Source organism: Fundulus heteroclitus, chromosome 6 (genome assembly GCF_011125445.2).
Source record: "Fundulus heteroclitus isolate FHET01 chromosome 6, MU-UCD_Fhet_4.1, whole genome shotgun sequence".
Classification (NCBI taxonomy): domain Eukaryota; kingdom Metazoa; phylum Chordata; class Actinopteri; order Cyprinodontiformes; family Fundulidae; genus Fundulus; species Fundulus heteroclitus.
The window spans coordinates 28,765,216-28,780,141 of NC_046366.1; the positions used below are offsets into that span (position 1 = coordinate 28,765,216).

Genomic DNA, 14,926 nt, shown 5'->3' on the forward strand with positions numbered 1-14,926 from the left:
TAAGATAATTAGATATAATGCACTTGAAATAAGATGTTGGAGATGAGTTGTTCCCATTTTAAGTGCAGAAATCTTAATCCATTGGCAGATCATTTTATTTGCATGCTCAAATCAAGGACAAATATACTCATTTTAAGAAAATTCGACTTATTTTTAGTTTTGTTTTTGCAGTGCAGATGCAAGACCTGGTTTCTGCTGTCGCGTTCCTTGTTACGCCACTCTGGAACAAGAGACGGTGTCAGAAAGTGCCTCACCTGGGGTGAAGACTAAAAGGACTGGATGCTGCTGAGTCGTCCAAAGTTTCTCTGAGGAAAGTAAATTTTGTGTTTCCTTTGGAAATCAAGGTCCCAGAGTCTGGATGAAGAGAGGAGAGCCACAGAATCCACGTTGCTGGAAGTCCAGTGTCAAGTTTCCACAGTCACACTGCAAAAAATAGAACTAAAAATAAGTAAAATTTTCTTGAAATGAATGTAATTGCCCTTGATTTGAGCAGGTAAATGAGATTATTTGCCAATGGAATGAGTATTTCTAGCCCTAAAAAAAGATAATTAGATATACTGCACTTGAAATAAGATGGAGATGAATTTTTCCTATTTTAAGTCCAAAAATCTTCCATTGGCAAGTAATCTAATTTACCTGCTCAAATCAAGGGCAAATACATTCATTTCAAGAAAATTTTACTTATTTTTAGTTCTATTTTTGCAGTGCAGTGACGGTTTGTGGTGCCATGTCAAGACAACCTGCTGGGTTTCCTTAGAGAGGAGATTTTTTTTTTACCAATCTGTGTAATCTGATTGAATTTGACTTTGGAAAGCACCTTGAGATGGCATGTTTCATGAGTTGGCGCTGAATTGAATGTCATCTGCTGGTGTTGGTTCACTGTGTTTTCTGAGGTCAGCAGAGTCGTCTACCAGGAAGTTTTAGAGCATTTTAGATTTCATTTTCCAGCAGGACTCGTCACCTGCACACAGAGCCAAAGCTACCAGTACCTGGTTTAAGGTCCATGGTGTCCCTGTTCTTAACAGGCCAGCAGACTCACCTGACCTTAACCCCAGAGAAAACATATGAGGTGTTGTGAAGAGGAAGATGAGATACACCAGACCTGACAATGACGAAGAGCTGAAGGCCATTATCAGAGCAACCTGGGCTCTCATTACACCTGAGCAGCGCCACCGCCTGGTGGACTCCATGCCACGCCGCACTGCTGCAGTAATTCAAGGGAAAAGGAGCCCTCATTTTACATGTTTATACTTTTTAGTTTGCCAACATTTCTGGAAATCCTTTTTTTATTTTGGTCTTAAGTAGTCTAATTTTCTGTGATACTAGAGTTTATGTTAAAGTGAGACTTCTTATTTGTACACAAGCTTTGGTATTTTAATGTTATTTTTGATCTGCTGAGCTCGTTGAAACATTTGGAGGTCAGTAAATTGTAGATATTGTTATTGGAAGTACTTTGCACCGTTCTAACATACTATATACACATTAACTGCTGTTGTAAAGTCTTGCTGTCAAGTTTTATGTTGCAAAAAAATATTTAGAAAAGTGTTTAGTTTGTCTTTAGGGCCTTTTAGTGTATGTTTTGTTTCTAAAAGACCAGAAATTGCACGTAACCTTATACTTTTGTCCGATTACATAATTTTTAAACATCAAATCATCAGCTGCTATTAGTTACTCAGTACTTGAGTAATTTCCTGCCTTCATACTTTTTACTTTTACAAGAGTAAAAATATGTTGAAGTAGTGCTGCTCTTACTCAGGTACAATTTTTGGCTACTCTACCCACCTCTGGTCAGATCCCTCTAGCATGAATATCTTTTAAAACTAATATTTTCTGCTGCATCTGGACATCTTTATTCCGACTGTCGGGCAAGGAAATGTAATTTTTCCCTCTTTTACTTTAAATGCAAAGTTGCGTTTGAGCTCATCTGTACTTCTATGACATAAAACCCAACCCATCTGACCCAGATGGACTAAAAGTAATTTAATCAACATTTGGTGCCAGATGCTCCGGTTGTTTTGTTTTTCTTGAAAGACTAATTTTCTCTTTTTCTTTTTCTCTAAACCAGTTTTGTAATACCTGACCAGAGCTGGAAACAGTCATGTGCCGGTGTTCTCGCAGTACGATGTCCTTCATGAAAAATGTCGCAGTTTCAGGGAATTTACACCAAAATCTAGAACAAAAATGAGCAACATGATCTAACTTTAATTAACTGAGAAGCGTCAATTATTCCTGCTGCTACTAAAATAATGACGCTTCCCAGCAAGTTCAAATAAGGGAATATAAAACAGATTTTTTTATGCATAAACAGAAGCACAAATATAGCATTTTTAATGCATTTCATGGCATTTATGTGCAAAACAGCACATCGCTGAAGTGGAAGGAAAAGGATGCCTGGTTCTTTAAAAAAAATGTTAAATTCAGAACCTGTTGTCATTTTTATTTGCTTGTTGAGAATATAATCCCCTTTAATTCTAATCTTAGATTAATGCAAGAATAACAATCTTAAATTAGCTGTGCAATCAGTCCAGCCTGCAGCAGCTTGACCCTTTTATTTTTTGCTTTCAAGCCAGAAATTCATTTTGATGTTTGTCCACCAGATGGCGACATTTCCGCCTTCAACAGCAGGCTGCTACCCAAACTAGCATGTGTCACTGTTGATCTGGTAGGCATGTAAAAATAAATACTTCTGCATAATGTATTTCATTTGATTTTTTATTATTTTAAAAAACGCTGCGAAGCAATCTGTACATATCAGCTTTCAAATAGTTAAATTTGCCAACATATAATTAACAATTATTAGGTTAATTTTATGCTGAGGTTGGCTTAAAAAAATACTATTTTGGTCAAAAACGTAAAAAGAAAAAAAAAGAATAAATAAATAAAAAAAACGCTAACATTTTTATCAGAGGTTTTGGGAAGCCAACATGTTGGGTTTTTTTTTGTTTTCTTTCCTAATCTAAGGTGATTAAAAACCTCTGCCGACAATCAACACATCTGAGGGGCCAATAACTACAATAAAATACCATTTGGAATGTATTTTATGTGAATAATTAAGAAAATTAAAGAGTTTAGCAACTACTGTGGCCTTTAAAAAGGTTGAAATGAAAAAAAGTTTTAAATAATTTTATATTTTTACACACAATTATTTTAAAAGACAACTTTTAAAGTGGGGAAAAATAACTTTCTAATGCAGTTTTAGGGTCTTCTTTTTTTTTTTGTCTTGAGGACAAACGTTTTAGAGGATCTCATGAAATCATTGCTTGCCAGGTGTAATTTAAAACAGTTTTACCTTTAACCCACCATCCGTGTGTTTTTTATGTGCAAACAGCCACATTTGTCTTCCTTGTACGAGAGGAGAAAGAAAAATGTGTCAGCCTTCTTTCAGCCGGCTGACAGGATGGACGTAGGGCGGCGCTGCGTTACCGTATATAAACTCTGGTCACCGACACTTTCTATATCATCTGATTAAAAGGATTTTAAGTTGAAGCAGGAGTTTGGTGGAAGTGCTCGGTGGTGGCAATATCATGTCTGCAGTAGAGACCTGAAACCTTGCTCTACTTTGATGCTGTTAACCAGCCCATGGCTAAAACTCTGGAAAAAAAAAAAATCACTTTTTATTGTGTGTGGGAACATTAAAAACACCGTATGTTGTTCCATCGCAGTATTTTCTGAGTAAAAAAAATAATAAATAAAGATGCTACAGCTCCCCGCGCTGCTCTTAGCTAAACCTCGACTGCCTGGAGACAAGAAGAAAATAAAGAAAAGGGAAAAAAAAAAACGGACACAGCTGGACACCAGGATGGAAATAAAGCAAAGTCCTCTAATGTGCCTCTTTATTTAAAGAAAATAAAAACGTCATTTTAAATCATCCTCCCAAGGCCCAAACAAGGCTTTTCGCACCTCCGGTCAGTTCACTCTCTTTCGGGGATAGACGTGTACTGTAGCAGAAGAAGAAGAAAAACAAAAAAAAAAACAAAAACAAAAAAAAAAACTGATGCTGTTTGTACAAGGAAAAGAGCTCGTCTTGTTGGGTGCTGCTCACACATTCATAGTGCCTGTGCCATTAAAGTATGGCTCCGAAGGACCAAAGAATTACTAATATTGCACGCTCTCATTTATTCATCTCCATCCTAAAACATGCTTTCCTATGTGTGTATGTATACATATTTACCGTATACATACAAAGGTATGTACACCTAGGCACACACATAATTAAACATGTATAATTGTACATATATATTTATATAGACCTATAAATTTACATGTACATACATTTATAAAATTTTACACGCACGACACGCACTCGCCCTCGCACACACGATGCGTCTGTGAGTCTATGTTCTGTCTGTTATGTACACATGCGCACAGGCACGCACGTCGGCACAGACCTCACGCACTTCATCTCAAAAAAAATAATAAAATAAAATAACGACCGAAATAAAAACAAAGCAATCAAAAAAAAAAAAAAAAAAAAAAAAAAGTAAGTTGGTTCCTATTAAAAACAACACCAGGTTGCAATTTGGACACTTTCAATGGATTTTCCAATGTTTCTTTAAAGCTGTGAAATTCAATCATATATATATATATATATATATATATATATATATATATATATATATATATATATATATATATATATATATATATATATATATATATATATATATATATATATATATATTAAAACAACAAGAAAAAGAAAAAAGGCATGGCGCTGCAACATCTGGTCTTCACTGCAGGTAAGTGGTTAATTTGCATAATGTATACAGGTTTTTAGGATTTTTTTTGTCCCTATTTTTTTTTATCCCCCCCCACCTCCCACCTCCCTCCCCCATTTTTTTACTAAACAGCATTTCCTTTATTTTTATAAACCAGAAAAAACTAAACTCTACAGAGAAAGTCCCCTACCCGCAGTCTCCTCGCTGCCGATAGAGTTTTTGACATCAAGCTGTACAGCGCAGTCGAAAACATACTTACATCTGAGCTCATTTACAGGTACAGCCATAATCAAGGCACAAAGATCTACAAGTAGATTTGTTTTTCTTTCAATTAAGTTGTACAAAATAATATTACATTTTACAGTCTGTACAGGATAATTCGATCTTGCACAGTGTACAAGTTAACAAAAAAAAACAACAAATACATTTCTCCCCCCCCCACTCCCCGCCCTCCTCCCGTTCAGTTATCTCTAAGCTAAAAAAAAAAAAGGGAGGGGAAAAAAAATAATTAAAGAAGAGAGAAAAAAAAAGGACGCCGGTTCGAGTCCGTGGAGGCAGCAGGGTTAAGGTGCAGAGAGCTCAGTCGTCGTCGCGTTATTTCCTGCCCCCCGTTTTCCCCTCTTTTTTTTTTTTTTTTTTTTTTTGTAATTTTTTTTAACCGCTTTAATCTCTCGCTCCACAAGTCTCTCGGCTGCTGGGTCCCACCCTGCAGCATCGGCAAGCCAACATCGTGACAGGGCGGGTAATAAATATTATGATGCTACATTGTGTGTATGTTTCCTCTGGAGAAATAAAATAAACAACAACAAGAAAAAAAAAAGAAAAAAAAAGAAGAGCTTGAAAGGAAATGGCTCCTCTCCGTCCTCGGAGGAGGAGGAGGAGGCAGCGGTGGTTCACTCCTGCCTCTACACTGAGGTCCTGTCAGTGTGTTGGGTTTTTTTTTTTTTCCCCAGCTTCCACACCCACCAAAAGCAGGTCCAAAAAAAAAAACAAAAAAAACAATCAATAAGCGGGGCAAAAATCGAAATAATAAAATCAGGAGGTAGCCCGAGGCTTAGTGGAATGGCAAAAAAAAAAAAAAAAAAAACGAAGGCATTCAAAAAGGGAAGAATTCAAAGAAAAATATTCAAGAAGCAGCACGTGACAAACTTTGTTCCCCAAACTTCCAACAACATCGGATTAAAGGGGATAAAAAAAAAAAAAAATCAAGAAGAGAAAAAGAAAGTATAAAAAGCCAAAAAAGTTGAAAAGACGGAGAGGATTTGACACACTTCAGTAGTACTTCATATTTCCTCGACAGGAGGGGTGATCTGAGGATCTCTGTGGGCTTTCAGGAGGGGAGGAGGGGTGGAGGGGGGGGGGGGGTAGAAAGGGTTCGTCAAGGATGCAGAATGGCGGAGAGGAAACACAGAGGGGCCAACAGAGAGAGAGAGAGAGAGAGAGAGAAAGAGGGAGGGACGTGTCTCTGCCGTCCATCACAAGAGTTCGTACTGCCGCAGGTGCATTCTCTGGATGATGTCCCGGCAGTCGTTGAACACCCGCCGGATGTTCTCCGTGTCCACGGCGCAGGTGAAGTGCGGGTAGCAGTAGTGTCTGCCGTCGCCGCTCGCAGTGCTGATCCGCTGCGGAGAGGAGAGGAAGCGACACCAGACGGTCAGGGTTTTCACAATAAAAGCCCCCAACATGCAGCAGCACCCTGAGATTTTAATTTAATTAGTTGGGTTTTTTTTGGATCCAGAACAAAGTGGCTCCATTCGCTGACACTGGTACGTCATACTAATCCTTCCCTAAATAAAGTCCAGCCAGGGGGGGGGGGACGCTCTGGAGACAGTGACTGCATCCAGGTCTTTGAACGTCTCACGGCGCTCTGCTCAGCTGAACACGGCAGGTCTGCAGTCGAGCCGTCCACCTAAACTGTCCCGGGGCAAGGAGAGCGGCCAAGAGGCCCAAGGTAACACTGGAGGAGCTGTAGAGAGCCACCGCTCAGGTGGAAGGACAATCCTGGCCTATTGTGGACAGATGTGAAGACGAAAGCTGTTTGGCTCCCGTTAGCAAACATACTTCAATGCTTCGATCTGCTGCGCGTTGCCGTTGTAGGTACCAGATCGCCTCCTGATGACGTCACAATATGGCAACTCCACTCAAACAAACTACATTGTGCCCGCCGTGTCTCTACTTGTAACAAATCAATTTTATTTAGTTAATTTATGGTGATCGTTTAGCACTGTCGGTTATTTGACTAAATACCTAAAATACCTTAATACACATCCCATTATTGTAATAGGGACACATAAAAGTAATGCAAACTAGTCTTTCCAATGTAATAAATGTATATATACAGCCAGAAGACCACTAAGGTCTTCTGGCTCCAGCCTACTCTGCATACCTAGAACCAGAACCAGAACTAAACACGGAGAAGCAGCATTCAGTTCCTATGCTCCACTGATCTGGAACAAACTCCCAGAAAACTGTAAAAGTGTGGAAAGCCTGAGTTCCTTTAAATCAAGATTAAAAACACATTTGTTTAGGATTGCCTTCAACTGTTCTAGTTAACTGAATCACCACTTCTTTGTTCTAATTTCTATCTACATTTTATTCCTACTTGTTTTTATTCTGTTTTAATTTGCTATATTTTAATCATGTAAAGCACTTTGCATTGTCCCTGTACTGAATTGTGCTATATAAATAAATTTGCGTTGCCTTGCCTTACCTATATAGAAATAAATCATTGAAAAAAAATAAAATTTGTGCATCAAGAAAATAAAAGTATAACATTTACATCCACAACAACATCCCACCTCTGCTCAGAGGGATTGGTTTAAAGAATCTCCCAAATATGAGGCTTTTATAATAAATAACACGACTCAGGTATTTGGTCAGATTACCGACAGTGTCAAACGATCACCGTAAATTAACTAAATAAAATTGATTTGTTACAAGTAGAGACACGGCGGGCGCAACGTAGTTTGTTTGAGCGGAGTTGCCATATTGTGACGTCATCGGGAGGCGAAAGATAATGGAGAATTTCTTCGCGTCCATGTTTACAAACCTACAATCCCGCTATAATTACGTTAGTAAATTGTCAGAGCAGCAGGAGAACGGTCTGGATTGGTTTTAGAGTCCGAGGTGAGAGAATAATCTCTGGTTTTCCCCCCTGCAATACATGTTTTGACTTCAGGTTAGAAATGTAAAAATAATTACCCTCAATCCCTACATCCAACCGATCAGTAGTTATCCTTATAACAGCAAATGGAAAAATGTCCTGCTGTGCTACTGTTTAAAAATGTCTTTTCTAAGCTTGCTGGCCAGCCAGACTGACTTAAAGATGGCGGCCGTGATGGAGCGATGGCCTTTACATTAAGTCCTGAGCTGGATACAGATTTTAAAACTCAACAACTGGCTGCTCTAAGATCTGTTTCCGTCTTTCCAGACTGATACGGCGTGTTTACGGCGTCATGCTTTATGTGTCAGAATGGTCCAGTCAAAGTCCAGATGTTAAGCCAGGTGAACAACTGTGGCTGCAAACTGCTGTTCCCAGATGTTCTCCTTCCAATCCGGTTTTCTAAAGAAACACCTCTCTGAATACGCAAAGCAGGAAGAGGCTTAAGGAAAGATTTTCCATCCAATTCACAGCGAAGGAAAACTTTGAGTTTGTCTATCACATAAAACCCTAACAAAAAAAATAGCATTCAAAAAATACTATAAGGTGGTAAAAAAATAAATAAAAAAGTGAATCGGAAACATTCCCAGCATTTAACTGGTTAAAAACACACCTGCACTGCAAAAACGGAACTAAAATTAAGTACATTTTTCTTGATTTGAGCAGGTAAATAAGACTATTTGCCAATGGGATAAGATTTTTGCACTTAAAGTAGGAACAATTCATCTCCATCATCATTTTTCAAGTGCAGAATATCTAATTATCTTATTTTAGGGGTAGAACTACCAATCCCATTGGCAAATAGTCTTATTTACCAGCTCAAATCAATGAAAAATTCACTAATTTCTAGAAAATGTTACTTACTTTTAGTTCCCTTTTTGCAGTGTGCACTACATCTGAAAAGACCAAAAATTCAATCTAATTCTCCTTTTATTTTAAACCAGCTGACTCTCTGAGGATTCAATCCAATTATGACCCAAACCAATCTAGAAATTCTGTTTTTAGATCCGTCTTCGTCTAAATATAGCTCCAGTCACCACGAGCACGGTTAATATGAGTCAGGCACTGGCCAAACAAGCCTTTTTAGACCAGCGTTAGTCATCATTAAGCTGCCGTCGTCTTATTCTCATGTGAAAGAAACGCACCGAGACATTGAACACACCACAAAAGGGACAAAATGGAAACCCTGCTTTGCAAACGTCAAAAATAGAAACAGTCTTTCATAAATAAATGCCAAATATTCCCACTAACGTTAAAAAAAAAGAAAAAAAAAAAAAGATAATGATGCTATCCAAGTCCCAGAGATTAGTCGGAACCATGGAAACCCCGTCAACGTCTACATTTACAGATTTATTTCCCAGAAAGCGCTCAGAGGGAGGCCGTTTCAGCTCGCAGGTGTTTTACTCACAAGAAACTCGTCTCGGATGAAGAATTTGGCTCGCGTCACCCTCGGGTCCTCGCCCGGTTCAGGAGTTGCTGTAAGGAAAGAAAACAGAGTCTCCTTATAAAAAAACGTTCAGACAACGAGCGTGGCATGACGTTGGCCGGCTGAGGCGGGACACGCACCTTCATTTGGTATGGTGTAGCGAGCGTATTCGGGGAAATAGTCCTCAATTTTGGATTTTCCAGCTAATACTTTCTCAGCCAGCATGTCCTGCTTGTTCAGGAATAAAATGACCGATATAGTGCGTAGCCATCTGAAAAACAAACAAGGAGATGACTGTGGTGAATTTCCACACAACAGGAGGACCCTGAAAGCACCACCGATATCAATATTTGTCATCATTAAGATGGAAAACTTTGTGCTTTTCTTCAATTTCTTTTACATAATTTTCCACAGATACCATCAACCCATAGAAGAGTATCCGTCCATCTATTTTAAACCCTGAAACTAGAAATAAAATGCTGCTTCTCTAAAAAAGACAAAAAAAAATAAAATCATATAGTAAATATTTACATAAAAAAAGAAGAAGTTGTTGCTGTTTTCTTCAAATGGTCATGCAACATTTATGCCTCTGAACGGGTTTTATTAGCTGAAGTGAAAGCAAAAACTGCTCTTTAGTTTATAAACGTTTGCAGACTCCTGGTTTAGATCAAAACGTATTGAAGCACTAGAACGGCCTAGTCAAAGTCCAGACTTAAACTAATATGTGGCAAGAACTGAAGAGTCGACGCCTACAGGAGCTCTCTGTCTAATCTGACTGGGACTGAAATGTTTTTTTTGCAAAGAATTGGCTAAATTTCTGTATTTACACTGCAAAAAGAGAACAAAAAGTAATTTTCTTGAAATGACTGTCCTTGATTTTAGCCGGTAAATAAGATTATCTGCCAATGGAATAAGTATTCTGACCCCTAAAACAAGATAATTAGACATCCTGCACTTGAACATAAGATGATAGAGAAGAGTTGTTCCTATATTAAGTGCAAAAATCTTATTCCATAGGCAGATCATCTTATTTACCTGCTCATTTCAAGAAAATCTTACTTACTTTTAAGTTCTTTTTTGCAGTGTAGACGTGCAACAGTTATTTTAATTTTCTTACAACACCGTCTTCCTGAATGTTGCACCATCACCGCCCGACAAATAATGTCTGAGCAGCGCAAACGATTCAGATCCTGTTTCAGACCAGAACTGGACAGCTTCCCTAAACTGATGGCAGAAATTCTTCTGTTCATTCTTAAAGCAGCAGCAAAAAATTAAAAAATTCACTGGTGGCATTTGTTGCTATTCCACTTCCTGCAGCTGCAGCAGCAGGCCGCAGACTCTACCCTGCAGATGAATTCAAACCAGCAGCACATGAAGGGAGGATGCTACAGAGAAACACACAGGAAGCGCACCGTTTACGGCACGTGTTAGCCGCGCCTGTTCAGCCGGTTTCCTTCAGCGTCGATTTCTTTAGGCCACCTTAAAACGGGAAAACCGACGATGCTGCAGATTTTTACGCTTCTACTTTATTTATTTATTTATTTATACCCACTGTGAACCATATATATGGGTTATTATTGTAACAAAAAATATATAAATAAGTAGTTTTACAAGAACGGAATTTCCCCGAATGTAAAACAAATTTGCTTTTATCATTTATTGTTTTCTTTCAATCTTTTTTTTTTTTTTTTTAATGCCTTGTGAAGCACTATGGCTTGCATTGTGGTATACAGGGAGCCGTGTAAACAAATCGTATTTGCTTATTATGAGCCTTATTTGTTACTTATTTTCTGCTTTATCCGTCTTTGGAAAGGTTATCAAATGGACAATAAGAGTATATCATACACTGCAAAAACGGATCTAAAAATAAGTAAAATGTTCTTAAAATTTGTGTATTTATCCTTGATTTGAGCAGGTAAATAACATTATCTGCCAATGGAATAAGATAAAATAACATAAACCCTAAAATAACATAATTAGACATCCTGCACTTGAAATAAGATGATTGAGATGAATTGTTCCTATTTTAAGTGCAAAATTCTTATTCCATTGGCAAATCCTCTTATTTACCTGCTCAAATCAAGGACAAATACATGTGTATGTCACAGCAAAGACATCAGAAACTTGACCGTAAGGCATTAAAACAAGTCAAAAGTAGTTGATGTCATTAGAAATTATAATTCAAGCAAACAATAATTTGCATCGGCACGTATTATTGGGCTCCACAGGGTTGCGTCATAGAGCTGGGGCTAAGTCGGCCATAAACAAGGTTTCGTCTTCAGGCTAAAACATTTAGCCCCGTCAGAATCTAGTTACGCTCTGCTGATGTTAAATTTACATATTTGCATTCAAGATCGAATCCTGAAAGATCTGAGAGGGTCAAATGTCCCAGTGACGCGAGTGGAAACACCACCTGGGTAAATCTGAGCAGCAAGAACGTACGAATCCGAACTCAACGATTCCCACGGGAGCAAGATGGAGGAAAATGGGAGCTTGACGTGTCAAAGTTTGCATGCATTGGATGCAAATGTTGGGACACCAACGAATAAATAGAAGTACTGTCTAAACTTCCTCTTTACACAGTTCTCCAAACCATCAAACTGAGCCAAAGCTTAAAGCTTCCAGCCTGGTGTTTTGGTAACAATCGCTTCAGATAAATGTTTATTTTTTCACCTCTGCATTGATATATTTGCTGGTTAATCAATACGAGTTCCTACAAGCGAAAGCTGCCGCGCACAAACGCCTCTGATGACATCACACGACGCCACAGATCGGCTCTTTCAACTCCGTTTATTCTCTTCCTCTGTGTTTGCGTGGCTTTAAATCGACTTCCTCCTTCAAAGCTGCTGGTTAACTTGTGCTCTGCTGGGCTGCAGCCGTTCCAGGAATAATTTCACTGATTTTGCCTATGCACCATAATCTAGAGCTGGGCCAGAAATCGATTTTAGAGATTAATTCGAATTTGCAATTTTTATTTTTGAAGATTGCAGTTTTGGAATATCTGGATTTTTATTTATTTTTTCAGTCCTGAAAGGGGAAATAGTTGCCATCTTGTTTTACAGGCATGTTTCACAGCTTGTAAATAGTTGCACCTTGAATTTAGGTCAACTCACAGACGAGGTGATTGAAATAAAAGCAAGTTTTTAAAAATAATTTCTGTAATTTGTTTTTTTAGGACGAAAATGAGACAATTAATTGGAATTGGTTATATTAAAGGTCTGATTTTTAAGCCATCATATCGCCCAGCCCTACCATAATCATTGCTAATACCAGCTGATTCGCTTGAATCCTGTGCTTCTTGTGACGTTCTTTAACAAAATTAAAAAAAAATAAAAATAAAACAAAAGGCAGAAACTTGATTGAATTGTCTTCAGAGTGCTTTTTAAAAACTTTTCTACAGTGGAAATTCATCACCACCTCAGCAAATTGTGTTTTTATAACCGTTTGTTACACAGACGTGACAATAAATAAAAACTACACAGCATTTTCTACACAGTGCACAGGGGTCTTTCTGTCACTGCTGCAGATCAATAATAATATACAATAATAATCTTATTTTTTTTGCCTCAGAAGATGCTATAATTAGCCCAGACAGCAGAGAGGACAGGTTCTGTCTCACCTGTTGTTCCAAATACTGCGGAAGAGGTCCAGGGCTTCCCGTAGCCTGTTGGTGTTGTTGTCTTCCCTTATTACCATGTTGTAGCTGCTGCTGGCCACCACGAAGATGATAGCAGTGACGTCTGGGAGGACAGCAGAGAATCAGCGTCAGGACAAGCCTTTGTTCGTTTTTTTTATTAATTCGTTAAAAAGACTGCAAAGTTTAATCAATGTTAAACAGCTGAGCTGGAAGTCTCACCGTTAAAGCACTGGATCCATTTCCTCCTTTCATCTCTCTGACCGCCAACATCGAACATGCTGTGGACGAGACCAAACGGCGGGTCAGACAATGATCGACATCTTGTGATAGAACAGCTTTGAAACCAAAAAGTAGAATGGGAGGCATTTGGTCCGTGAGGCAGACACCCCGTCTACTCTTAAGACTCGGCTTCAAACTTTCCTTCTCGACAAAGCTTCGAGTTAAGAGTGGCTAAAGTAACCCTGAGCTACCTCTGTAGTGATGCTGCTCACTCTGCCGCTTTCTTCTACTATTCTCCCATTTTGGTTTACGTGCATTTACTGCAACTTTTGAATGTTCTCTCTGCTCGTTTTCTCTCCATCGTAGCTACACCTGGCCTGGCGCTTCATTTATGACGTCCTAAATGGTGGTAATGCGCTGAGCTACTGCTGCCAACAGCTTCATGCTCTTCCACAGATTACACACTGGACCCCGTCTTCCAGCGTTTAACCCCGTCTCTCTCCTACACTGCAAAAACGGATCTAAAAACAAGTAAAATGTTCTTAAAATATGTGTTTTTGTCCTTGATTTGAGCAGGTAAATAAATATTATCTGCCAATGGAATGAGTATTTTGACCCCTAAACTAAGATAATTAGATAAACTGCACTTGAAATAAGATGATGGAGATGACTTACCTGCTCAAATCAAGGACAGATACACAAATTTTAAGAAAATATTACTTATTTTTAGTTGTTTTTGCAATGTAGACATCGCTACTGGCTGAGCTCTCACTGCGGCTAGCTTACTCCTCTCTTTCCTCCTCTACACTGCAAAAAGGAAACTAAAAGTAAGTAAAATTTTCTTGACATTAATGTATTTTTCCTTGATTTGAACAGCTAAATAAGACTATTTGCCAATGTGATGAGTATTTTTACCCCTAAAATAAGATCATTTTCACATCCTGCACTTGAAATAAGAGGATGGAGATGTTCTTATTTTAAGTGAAAAAATCTTATTCCATTGGCAAATAGTCTTATTTACCTGCTCAAATAAAGGAAAAATACAAACATTTCAAGAACATTTTACTTACTTTGAGTTCCCATTTTGCAGTGTAAACTTGAAAACTGCCTCAGATCTTATATGCTTGGCTGCGTTTCTCTCCCAGATGAAGCCTCTGATTTTTCTTTAACACGGGAACTTTTTGTGCATCTAAACCCCGGTCAGTCGTGGCGTGATACCGTTCCCCCTGAGCCTGGTTCTGCTGCCGTGGTTTTATTTTGTTTTGTGAAGTTCCTGATTATGATGAGGAGTTGTGAATTGCCGCTTATATAAATGAGCTGAACTGAAACTCAAACACTGACACAAGGCAACGCTATGCATGCAGGATTAGTGCAGATGCTCGACGTCCAAATTAGACACTTTGCAGCGATACAAAGTATAAACCCGGGGGTTAAAGATGAATTGTGTACAGATATCACAAAACAGAGGAAGGGTGATAAACGGATCCATGGATAAACGGATGGCTGTGAGGATGAAACGATGAGGGGATAGATAAGTGCACGGGCTGACGAATGGAAAGATGAAAAGATGGACAGAAATCCATGGATAGATGTTTTGTTGTATAGAAAAATGGATGAATGGACAAACAATTTCTGAAAATATAAACATTTTTCAACAACCTATTTTCCTTTTACACACTAAGCCAGGAAAATACTAAAATTTCATTCTGATCCAGACGGCTTAATGATTGGGTCTGATGTAAGAAAAAAAAAAAAAAAAAGACACC

General features: G+C 38.4%; 1 protein-coding gene across 3 annotated transcripts in view; it reads right to left on the minus strand.

The window, feature by feature from the left end:
* Window positions 1-3,800: 3,800 nt before the first annotated feature.
* LOC105932266 (guanine nucleotide-binding protein G(olf) subunit alpha) overlaps window positions 3,801-14,926 on the minus strand; it is an 89,361-nt gene continuing 78,235 nt past the window's right edge. For all 3 annotated transcript variants that reach the window (XM_021320885.2, XM_012871345.3, XM_036138517.1), the window contains 5 exons: window positions 13,161-13,219; window positions 12,924-13,044; window positions 9,445-9,575; window positions 9,287-9,354; window positions 3,801-6,340 (listed from right to left, as the gene is read on the minus strand). In XM_021320885.2, the coding sequence (XP_021176560.2) occupies window positions 6,194-6,340; window positions 9,287-9,354; window positions 9,445-9,575; window positions 12,924-13,044; window positions 13,161-13,219 (526 nt within the window). In that variant the 3' untranslated portion in view covers window positions 3,801-6,193. The remainder of the gene's footprint in view (window positions 6,341-9,286; window positions 9,355-9,444; window positions 9,576-12,923; window positions 13,045-13,160; window positions 13,220-14,926) is intronic.